Source organism: Ricinus communis, chromosome 2 (assembly GCF_019578655.1).
Source record: "Ricinus communis isolate WT05 ecotype wild-type chromosome 2, ASM1957865v1, whole genome shotgun sequence".
Taxonomy (NCBI): domain Eukaryota; kingdom Viridiplantae; phylum Streptophyta; class Magnoliopsida; order Malpighiales; family Euphorbiaceae; genus Ricinus; species Ricinus communis.
Window position 1 is genome coordinate 32,624,475 of NC_063257.1, and position 12,261 is coordinate 32,636,735.

General features: G+C 28.8%; 1 protein-coding gene and 1 non-coding gene across 2 annotated transcripts; both read right to left on the bottom strand.

The window, feature by feature from the left end:
- Positions 1–559: 559 nt before the first annotated feature.
- Positions 560–666, bottom strand: LOC112535782. The gene has a single exon (XR_003079861.1). It is a non-coding gene; the product is annotated as a small nucleolar RNA R71 (small nucleolar RNA).
- A 5,578-nt stretch (positions 667–6,244) lies between these two features.
- Positions 6,245–10,976, bottom strand: LOC8277135 (abietadienol/abietadienal oxidase). Its single transcript, XM_002525441.4, has 9 exons — positions 10,717–10,976; positions 10,314–10,638; positions 8,278–8,427; positions 7,933–8,166; positions 7,708–7,791; positions 7,550–7,628; positions 6,849–6,970; positions 6,605–6,732; positions 6,245–6,523 (listed from the first exon to the last, which is right to left on the bottom strand). The coding sequence occupies exons 1-9, from the start codon at positions 10,929–10,931 to the stop codon at positions 6,409–6,411; spliced, it is 1,452 nt and encodes a 483-aa protein (XP_002525487.3). The 5' UTR covers positions 10,932–10,976; the 3' UTR covers positions 6,245–6,408.
- Between the last annotated feature and the right edge of the window lie 1,285 nt (positions 10,977–12,261).

The following is a 12,261-nucleotide window of genomic DNA, read 5'->3' on the forward strand; positions in this document are numbered from 1 at the left end:
GATTGGTGGTTGTTTGGATTGTAAGTTTTAGGTAGTTTTTGACCAGGAGCTCTAACCCTAATCCATAGAACCCTTATCTAACCTGGAGCCCTCCCTCAGATTATTGAGACGACATTTGCAGGCAGTTGAGGAGGAGGTCAGAGTTACAGTTCAGGTTCATAGAGCTAACGTGATGAAGAACCATAACCCCCAGGTCGATGACGATTAGAGGACGATGTACAAGTTTGCTCGATCATCTTTGGATGGGACGAAAACTAGTATAGTCAGACCTGCTGTAGTGGCCAATAATAACGTTATCCAAATGATCCAGCAAAGCGTGCAGTTTGGAGGATTGCCCAGCAAGGATCCTAATGCACATATCTCCAACTTTTTGGAGATTTGGGATACATTCAAGATAAATGGAACAACCGATGATGCCATTCGGCTGAGATTGTTTCCATTTTCCTTGAGGGACAGAGCAAAGAGATGGTTGCAATCTCTTCCACAACAGACGATTACTACCAGGAAGGCGTTGGCCGAAAAATTTCTATATAAATATTCTTCTCCCGCTAAAACTACTAAACTTAGAAATGATATACCTTCTTTTGTGCAGTTTGATGATGAAAGCATTTACGAAGCATGGGAGAGGCCTAAGGACCTTTTGAGATGCTGCCCACATCACGGGTTGCCAGTGTGGATACAGGTTCAAACCTTCTACAGCGGGTTGAACCTTGCGATGAGGCAGATGGTGGATACTGCAGCAGGTGGGGCGCTAAACAGTGAGACACCCGAGCAGGCTCAAAACTTGATAGAGGAAATGGCCATGAACAATTATTAGTGGCAATCCTCTAGGAGCCGACCAGGAAGACAAAGAGTGGTCAACCAAGTGGATTTTGCAGCAGCCTTAGCAGCTCAAGTGGAGCTTCTAACCATAAAGATTGACCAACTCCAGATGCCGGTTCATACAGTGAACGTTAGCTGCAAGTTTTGTGGTGGCCTGCACTACAGTGCGAACTGTACTACGGGAGGTATGTTTGCTTCATCCTCTTCTACTTTTCCATTTGTTTCCGCTGTGTCTTCTGATATTGAGCAGGTTGATTATATGGGGAATGCCCCAAGGCAGCAGAACAACACATACAACCCTAGGTGGCGCAATCATCCCAACTTCAGTTGGAGGAACAATAATACCCAAGGTCCACCGGTTTTCAGAGACTTCATCAGCAGCCACAACAACAGCCAGCTGGACCTGCAGAAGCTCCTCCTCCACCAGAAAAGAAGTCAAATTTTGAGGAGCTTATGATGAAGTTTGTGACGTCTACCGAGATGAGGTTCTAGCAAACTGATAGTGCACTTTGGAATCAGCAGCCCTCGATTCAGAACTTGGAAACCCAGATTGGCCAAATCTCTAAGATGTTGTCTGAGAGGCAACAAGGAGCGCTCCCTAGCACCACTGAGTCTAACTCGAGGGAGCACGTGAATGCCATCACTTTGCGTTCAGGTAAGTTAGTTTCAGCTCCTTCTAAGCCTGTTTTTGACGACTTCACTATTGATGTGTAGGTTGAGGCGAGCAGTAAGGTTAAGGAACCTGAGGGACAAAAGGTGAAACCGATCCCAGTCAGAGAATATCAACCGAAGATTCCTTATCCTGCTAGACTCAAACAAGTAGAAGCACAAGAGCAGTTCAGTAAGTTTTTGGATATTTTTAGACAACTGCATATTAACTTGCCTTTTATTGACGCATTGAAGCAGATGCCAAAGTATGCTAAGTTCTTAAAGGACATACTTAGCAGAAAAAGGAAGTTTGAGGAGGTAGCTTATGTTAAGCTTAACGAAGAGTGCTCAGCAGTGTTTCAAAGCAAGTTGCCAGAGAAACATCACTATCCAGGGAGTTTCACTATTCCTTGCACTTTAGGTAACTTGTGTATGGATGATGCATTAGCTGATTTGGGGGCTAGCATAAATGTCATGCCCACTAGTTTGTTCAATAAGAAGAGAATTATATCTAAAGATTTTAGAATGTTTCCATATGAATAGTTATAAGCATGTGGATACTCATATGTTAAAAGGTGAGGTTTTGAGTCTTAATATGTGTCCTAAAAATCCACAAGAACAAAAGGAAATGTCCACGGTACCATATGCTAGTGTCGTAGGAAGTCTTATGTATATCATGATGTGCACTCGCTCGGATATATATCTCGTTATTGGGCTAGTTAGTCAATATCAATAAAATCCCGGTTGAGAGTATTGGAAAGCTATAAAGAGGATATTAAGATATCTCAAAGGCACTATAGATTATTATTTGTGTTATCAAGGGCCAGAATTGCATCTAATTGGGTATTCTGACGCTGGTTGGGGAGGAGACCTTAATCAATGCAAATCAACCTCTAGTTATGCTTTCTTACTAAATAAAGGCACTATTTGTGGAGTAGTAAGAAACTAACCAGCATAGCCTTGTCAACTATGAAATCTAAATCCATTACATGTTCAGTAGTTATGCAAGAACCAGTTTGGTTAAGGAGATTTTTTGGAAATTTGAGTTTTCAAAATGACTTTGATGGAGCCATTATAGTCTATTGTGATAATCAAGCAGCAATTGCTTTCACAAAAGACCCTAAAAACCATACTAGAACCAAACACATTGATATCAAGTACAACTACGTTAGAGATATTGTCACTAAACGGGAAGTAACAGTATAATATATTTCTATGCAGCAAATAGTGGTTGATCCCCTTACTAAGCCAATACCAATAGATGTTTTTCTTGTACATGTGAATTCTCTTGGATTACATATAATTTAAATAAATTGATTATCAAATATTATTGAGTTTATATTATACTAATTTAAATAAATGAAAATCACTATTTATTATCATGAATATTTGGTATTCATTTTGTAGCATATACGCGTCACATATTGCTTTATTGAAAAGCTCAACATAAAGATATAACACATGTTTTAGATTGACTCGCTCGCATGAGTAATCGCCTCTGGCGATGGATTGCAAGAAGAGAGGAGACATTATGTTAGGATTTTCACCTTAAAAGAAAATGAGATGAGATGGTATTTATGAATACATTCGATTCGGATTACCCACATCCAAAATAACCTATGCAAGCCAAATTTGAATTCTCAATGTCAACCTGCTAAAGTGAGAACTTAAAGAAATTCAGGTTAGGCGCTAAAGAGTGACTGGACTTAGATCTGTACAGTATTTTATTATACATCATGAAAATAGAAATACTGTGACACGTGATTCATACATGTGTGCTTATTCGACTGAGAAGGTAGTGGGAGGATAATCCCTTATATCTCCATTATGTGAGACCTTGAGGCTAACAAATATCCTCACATGTGTACCCTTATACTTTTTATTGACATATGTATTTTATACTTAGTGCTTTGCTGTCTTAGCATGTTACCTATGGTTATGGATGATTCAATCTATGGAGCCTGTCTAAAAAGCAGCTAAGTATGAATTACAAATCTCAAGTGAAAAAAGGAAGACATTGTCAAGTATATTCATTGGCTAGCCGATCTTGTCGCTTAAATAGAAGAATGACTCGATTATGAATATACAAAATATTGATATATACAGAATATACTCTTTAAGGGATTAAAAGATGATATGATATTTTAACGAGACAAAGTCTAAAGCACTACGAGAATAACAAATTAATTGTTTAATTATTATTTTTTTGGATTGAAGCTACTATATTATTCCTAATATATGCATACTGATATGCTTCCAAATGCAAGTATGTTCACTATGTCGCACGACCTATTTACTGGTATGAAAGTTTTATATTGTTTAAAATTCAAAGAGACTCACAATGAGTCTATCCGTCATGTGCGAGTGGGAGATGTTGGAATTCGGGTTGGGTCGCCCATAACGGTTGATCCAAACCCATTTACTTTAATTGACCCATATTAATTATAATTAATTTTATTAATATAATTAATTCTTGTTAATTGTTTGTGTTGGTAACTGCTAGGGAAGTTACCAACACAACACAATTAGAGGAAGTTAACTTAAAGTGTGTAATTCCCTCTACTAACATTAATAGATACTTGAAATAAAATAAAAGCTCTCTCTCTTTGTTTTTAGACAACAATTAAGAACTTAAGATATTTGGGTTGTGAACAATAAAATACAATTTCCTAGTCGATTGTGTCGGTGATCTAGCCCAAATGAATATATTTGTGGAATCATCAAGAGGTAAATACTTTTCTTTTAATTTTCGCTTAAACTACGCTAACATAAAAATTAGTGAGTTAATAAAAAACTTACTATATTTAAATGTAAAACATGTGATATAATATGCATATGTGAGATTTCTAATGGTCAAATTATTAAATCTAGGATAAATTATTTATGTTGATTCATAATTATTATTGTTTTAGTAAGTATAATCAACTTCGCACATCATCTTTTTTGCCTTGAAATTTCATAAATTTCCATCGGAAGTATTTTTAAAAAAAAAATTAAAAAGTAGGTATTTATTTTAAAATTTTAAAACAATTGGATAAAATTATTAAAAAGTATAAAGTATATGATTTAATTTGTAATTAGGCCTCGATGTAATTATATGTTTTCAGACAGCTTATATTTTTAGTTAATTAAAAAATACACTTGAGATCTTAAAGCTCTAAAATTGCCACGGTGACATGCTTTAACCATTATTTGTCTTGGATGTTTTCTATATCTCACTTATTTATTGAATTTAAATTATAAATAAATATCTTTTCAAATTAAAACATCAAAGTATGGAGCAATTGTGACACATATTAAAAAAAGAAAAGAGAATGAACGAATGAATCAACAAATATTTGGACTATTATGCTTACTCCTTTTTGTCACTCTCAATATTTATTATTTGTTTTTCCTTTTTAATACAATTATTTTTTTATTGATTAATGAATTTAGGGAGGATTGGATTGATTAATAAATGATCTTCATCATGTTGATCATCTTTTATATCAGCAATTCTTTTACTTGTTATATAACTTTTAAAGAAAAATTTCTAGTTATAGTAGCTTTTAAAAAGCCTATCCCATATAACTAAGGGTGAGCAAGAAAAAAAAAAGAATCAAACAAATTGAAATCGAACATTAGTGCTTTGATCAATAAAAAATAAATTATAAAAATATTTAGTAATTAAAATATATAAATTTTAAATTTCAATGTAAAATTTTAAAAAAAAAGTTAGTTTGGCAACATTTATGTCCCTAAATAAGCCCCTTAAAGGTCACGCACAATAATTAAGAAATATATTGTATCAAATTGTCTCAATTGTAATAAATAATTTTTTTTCACTTAAGTGAATTTCTTTTTTTTTTTCTACTCCATTAATACTTTCTCTCACGCTGAGTAAAAATAAAATTAAAAAGAAGTAATTAATATTTTATTAGTTGCTTAAAGTAACACTTAACTTAAAATAAGAAAAAAAAAATTCTTTCAAAAGACACTTATTTTCATAATTGAGAAAGTAATATATTATAATTTATGGAGAAGACGAATAGCTATGTAGTTTAATTAAATTTATTAATATTTAGTTTAATAATAACTAAATAAAAAAATATGAAAATAAAAGAGATTTGTTAAGCGAACTTTTTTTGAATGGAATTTATCATGTTTGTCATTCATAGAAATAAACGGGTACATATTCACACATAATTATATGACAATAAAAATAATTAAGAAATAAAAATAAAAAGATAAAATATTTTCACCAAAAATTTCTTTGGGTCATATATGCTTTTTTCCGATAAATTTAATGCAATAACATAAAAACAAAGCATTAAACTGATAATACATCAAAAAGTTACAAAAAAACTTGACGAGAAAAAAGTGATGCGAATAAAATTATAGAGATAAAATTAAAAAGAAAATTGTTAGTTAAATTTATTTATAATAATAACAATGATAAAATTAAAATAATTCTTGGATACTAATAATAATAATAAAAACTAAGGTAATAATAATAATAATAATAATAATAATAGATTTAAAATAATTAATTTAACACTAATTGGAAAAATTGGTGGGTAAAAGTTTATATAGGTAATATAAGTTTAGAAACCATATAAACTTTAAAGGGATCGTACATGGATAAATGAATTACTTAAGACTTACCCTCTTCATATTCAATCCACACCCATCCGTCTACCGCTTCTAGTACATTTTACTTTTTGAACAAAGGTTCATGACCTCTTCTTATTTTTTTATTATTATTATTATAGAAATCTTTTTCTTACGAGGGTGATAAACTTCTAAGCTTTTAACAACTTTATGTAATGTAAATATTTTGAAGTTTGCTTTAATTAAGAAGACAACTTTTCCTCCTTTGATGACTATTTACATATAATTCGAAGAAGGAATAAGACCAGTAATGTAATACTTTAAAAAAAAAAAAAAAAAAAGGAAGAGTTAAAAACTAGTTTCATTCTGTTGATCATCTCTGGTAATTAAGCGGATCTGAAACCCATTCACTAAACGAGCAGAGGGGAAGAATGACAGCTGATCAGCCTTAAGTTGAGTCCACCTAAAAGAAGACAGTAACTGTTAGTGGGTCATGAAGTAGCCAGAAAACCAGATTCTGATTCAGAGAAAGACATGTAGTAACCTGTATTTAGTGACAAAGTAGTGGAGAAAGAGTGCAATTTGCAGGCGAGCTAGCTCTGCTCCTGGACAAAACCTGGCACCTCCTCCGAATGGAGAATACACAGGACTGCTTCTCCAGTTTCTGTTTTCCTTTTTTTTTTCATATTTGATGCTAAGGATGTGAGTGATTGAATTTGAAACATATATCATATGATTGTTAAGCTGATCTATGTATTTGCATGGATTTTATTCATTCATTTTTGTACCTGATATTCTGGGTCCATCCATCTCCATGGGTTGAAAGTTAGAGCTCCTTTGTATATATTTTCATCCAGATGAACTGCTGAAAGAAATGGGATTACAGGGCTTCCTTTTGGGATTATGTATTCTGCCAACACCAAAACACTATTACAAACTTAATAAAAGAATTCACCCTCTAAAAAAGTGTTTGGCTACTCCCAGTATATTATACCCTTTGATTGAATGAATGACAAGAACTTTTATTTTACACTAAGTGCTTGTTTGAGATTTTCGTTGAGTGTTAAAAAAAAAATAATTCAAATACTTTTTCATTTAATAGATTAATTCTTTTTTAATTCTTTTCATAATTGTTTTTAGAAAGTGCTTTTCTCAACCTCAATTCCCAACAGAGATTTAGGCAATTAGAAATTAACATTTTATTTTCAATTCTCACAAGAGATTTAGGCAATTAGAAATTAACATTTATTTTGAATTTTATAATTACTCTATGTTTATCATTCATCCAACTATATGACGTAATAAATTATAAAATTTTACATCATAGACAATTGGTTACTCAACATGAGTTGTAATTAACATTAAAAGTATAATGCTTTTTGTTAATTTTTATTCTTAAATTCTAATAATTATAATCAGTATCATAAGTTACATAAAAATTATTTTGTGTTTGTAATTATATATATATATATATAAGAAAAAGAGGTACCTTGGTAGTATACATCTTCTTTTGCCTCCCTCATTAACCATATTGCAATTCCCCCAATTCGAAGTGTTTCGTCAATGACCTGTATCATAAATCCTTTGTTATATAAAATGTATCAATCATTTTTATTTAAATATTATTAATAGCAATTAAGGACTTACACATTGAGTGAAAGGCATTGCTTTATAATGTTGCCAAGTAAGTAATTTATCTCCACGGTTTTTCCTTAGACTATCATGTTCATTCTGTTCAAGCCACAAAAATTAAGATTTTAAATTTTAAATAAAATATGGAGAATTCAGATTTAATTTTTTTTGAATTAAGATATGCATTTAATAAGCTTATGTAAGCATAGGTAAAGAAAGAAATTTTAAGTGGGTACCAACCAGTAGTTGCTGCATTGCTTTTGGACATTGAGTGAGGAAATAAACTGCAAGAAGCATTGTTTTAGCAGTAGTTTCATTTCCAGCAAATAGAAGATTTATAACAAAATCTGCTATGGCTTCATCATCCAAATTTTCTTCATTTAATAGCCTTCCTAGCACATCATTGCCTTCATATGCGCTCCCTCTATGATCCTCTATTGTCCTCTTTATCTTACTTATAATTTTTTCCCTTGCCTAATAAAAAATGAACATCCAATTACCAAGTGGCATTTTTACCTCACCTATTTGAATTCAGGGAAAGTGGTTAAAATTGGTGAAAATAAAGGAGAAAATTAGACATTATACCTTCATTGCTGTATAATAAGTGCAACCAGGGAGATTGATCGGAAGAGATAAACAGCCATCAACAAAGTCGGAGAACAATTGAGCCATCTCATTAATTTCTGACTCGCTTGATACTCCTAACAATTGATTCACCATTAAATTGATCGCCACCTGGTTGATCAAGTTTATAAATACATCAAAAAAAATAATCATGAAATTTTTAAATAGATTTAATTTATTATAATAATTGTAGGCAAAATCAATTATATATTAATATTTTTTTATTTATTAGGTGTACCATTTATATTAGTTAATTTTTAACTATGGTTGCAATATATATATATAGCGTTACATTGATAATGTCTAAAGATACATTAAAATATTCTTATTATGCTAGACAAAATATGAAATATAATGCAAAATCAAATAGAAATTTCTCTTAAGGAAAACATGTCATCGAAAAATTAGAACAGCTTTGCCAAATAGAAACTAATAAAAGAAGAAAAAAAAAGAATGCTTGATCCAAGTTCTAAGTACCATTTGGAAAGTTAAGAATCCACTCAATTATTTTGTAGAGTCCTATTAAAGGTTCCGCGATATATTATGCTTAAATTTTTGGATTGCATGGTTTTTTCAAATAGAAGAAATTTCATGGGAACTATTTATTTTTATGGTTAAAAAGAAGTTATTTTATGGTTTCTTTTATAATTTTTATTTATATATTTTCTTTTTAAATATCATCAGAAAAAAATATCAAAAGTATATCCAACAAAATGGTATTATTTTTAATTTTTTATTGTGATTTCAGTTTTTATTTTATATATATATATATATATATATATATATATATATATATATTAAAATTTAGTCAGAAAAATACTAAAAATTACATCTAAAAGATATTGAAAGTTTATTTTATTTAATTTGTATTATTATGAATGCTTTTTTTAAATTTCGTGCGAAAAAGATACTAATAAAAATTTACTTATAAAATTCCAAAAAGATATTATTTTAACTTGTATTACCGTGAAATCAATCAAATAAGGTAGATTTATCATTTTTATTTTATATTTTTATGTTGATATTCATGAATTGAATGACATTACATATTTGTTTATAGCAATTAGTGTATTTTGTTGACATAGAAATCTATATTTTAAAAAACATACTATAATATATTAAAATATACAAAATGCAGTTGAAAATAGATAAAGATATAATTAAAATAAAATTAAAAAAAGTCATTTAACTATAATAAAATATTCTAAAAGAATACCAATAAAATATCAAAAGGATAATATTATAGTACAAATTTAAAAAAATAGTGAAAATAAAATTTAAAAAAGTCATAAAAGAATATTTTGAAACAAAATCGTAAAAAAAATTGACCGTAATTTTAAAACTTTTAACCCACTTTCCCGTACTTTTATAAAAATCCCCTTTAACATAAAATGAGAATCTCAATGGCTTTAATAGTAATTTTAAGGATGCTTTTTATTTTAAAAATTATAATTTCTATAATGAAAAATATCTTAAAAATATTCAAATATAAAGAATAAAATATTTTATTTAAGTTCAATAGACAATTTATATATTATTCTTTATCTTGCTTTTATTTGTATAAGCATTAATTATTTTAATTTTTTCCTTTTCTTTTTAATTTTTATTAATAGAAAAATAAAATTACAAATATCAATTAAATCAAATATATAGAAACTTGTAGTATATTTATTAAATATAAAATAAAGATTAAAGTTTGGCTTTCTATATGTAGAGAGTCAAATTAACTCTCTACTTTATATTTAGAAAATAAAGAGTACAATGAAATGTCATTTTATGATATAACTCTTTAAAATAAAAAGTTTAATGTATATAAAGAGTACACGTGTAAAATATTTTAATTTTATAGACATTTAGGTGTTTCACCTAATAACTTACAATGACACATAAAAGGGTATGAAAGCATTTTTTTTCCTGAAATTACGTACTTAATTTTTATTTTTTTTAAAAGAAAGAAAGTAGAAAAGAATAACAAAGGAATAAAAAGATAAACTTGCCTTTCTGCAAACATCTTGGAGGAGAATGACTTGATTGTTGCGGAAGTTATTAAAAGTTTGAAGCATAACCAATTGAATATCATTCAAGAAATGAAATTTGAGCTTATCAATACGCATCAGATTAGAAGCAATTCCATGAAACTTCCTTTGTTTCTCTCCTTGCACTGTAATCACACCATTTTTTCCTACCAAATCTCTGAATGACTTTGGATAATTAGATTTGAACAATTTCCCCTCATTTTGCATCACAAATCTGTTGAATGTTGGGTCTGTTGATACCACTACCCATTTTCCAAATAAACTGCATGAAAATATTTTCCCATACCTGCTCAAAAATTGTCAACTGCATACTGTTAACTCAACCAAAAGAAAAAAAAAAAAACTGCAATATTTGTGCAGTTACCTGTTGGCCTGTTGATGAACAAATTGAGGAGGATAAGAACCTGCAACAGCTTTATACCAGTTGAAGCTGTCACCAACAAATGGCCATCCTCTTCTGCCAGGAGGTAACTGGAAATGCCTTCTTTTTAACTTGAACTTCTTATTTAAAACAAATATAATGCATAATAATAATAGTAGTGTTGGGATGACAAATGCCCATAATGTTACTTCCCTCATCTTCTAAATATGGAAGCGAAAATATATTATTACCCACTCAGGGGAAGGGATAAAAGTCCTGAAATATTAGTGCATATATATATATAAGCTCGAGTTTTAATAGTGTTGAGTTTAAATTGACCAATTTAATATATTTATTAATATTTAAAAAATATATATTTTATTTTTAAAACTAATCATAATATCTTAAAACATTAGAAATTTTATTAAATTATATCTTTTTATTTTTATTTAAAATAAAATAAACGTATTTAAGATTTTATTGGGTAACTATTTATTAAATTATTACTATATATTCAATCTAAATATTCAAATTAAAAAATTAATTTTAAATAAAAAATTTACTTGTAAATAAAATAATATTAACAGCCCTATAACGTGATAGACGACTGGTTGTTTAGACTAGAAATAATCTAGCTTCTTCAGCACTACCATGTGTGATCCAGAAACGTGATAATTAATAATATAATAATAACAAAAGTATACTATGCTTAGCAAACAAGAAATATTGACCTAAGTTTTGAACATTTATTAGACCCACGTCTAATAATAGATGCATAAAAAATCAATATATAATAATATTTGATTTCACAATAATCTAACAATATTACTCCAATTTGTAAGGAAGGTATTTTTTCTTACAAATAAAATTTTATTTTTTTAGAGAACACTTTCATAATATATTTTTGAATGCACCATGTTAAAATTACAGAAATATATATATAAATATCTGAGAAATAATTCATTCTTAAATATTATAAAGGAAAATCTTATTTGGACATCATAATTAATAAAAAATGAATATATATGAATATTTTATATTTCAAAATTAATGTTTGATATATATTCTATTATTTAAAATTAATAAATACGTTTCAATTATCTATCGTTTGGTATATAAGTAGGGATATGGTAAATTATAACATACTATGTAACTATATGGTCCTATTTGGGTATAAACGTACATCAAACGTTGTCTGGCATGTATTTTTTTAAAATAATTTATGTTTATTAAATTTGTAATAAATTTTTATTAACTTATATTCATTAAATAAGTATTAAATTTTTATTATTTAAATGTTAATTGTTCATTTTTGTTAACTTAATTTTGTTGAAAAAATATCATATCAAAATATAAATATTTGTAGTTCAACTTTAATTTTATATTTTCTTTCTGTTTACTAAGTATGAGAACGATTTACATTATGCCTATGTTTATATGTATTCATTTGAATAAATTAATGAATATGGTTTTTATTAATGACGAATATTTATGTCTATGAATGAATATGATTTTCATTAATAAATTAATGACCATTTTGGATATCAA

What these genes read in the sequence shown, in the direction of transcription:
- LOC8277135 (XM_002525441.4), bottom strand. Translation starts at nt 10,931, where the DNA reads ATGAGGGAAGTAACATTATGGGCATTTGTCATCCCAACACTACTATTA. An exon ending in AGAAGATGTATACTACCAAG is followed by an intron (nt 6,971 to 7,549) that starts GTACCTCTTTTT and finishes TGGTGTTGGCAG; the next exon opens with AATACATAATCCCAAAAGGA. An exon ending in TACTTTGTCACTAAATACAG is followed by an intron (nt 6,524 to 6,604) that starts GTTACTACATGT and finishes GTCTTCTTTTAG; the next exon opens with GTGGACTCAACTTAAGGCTG.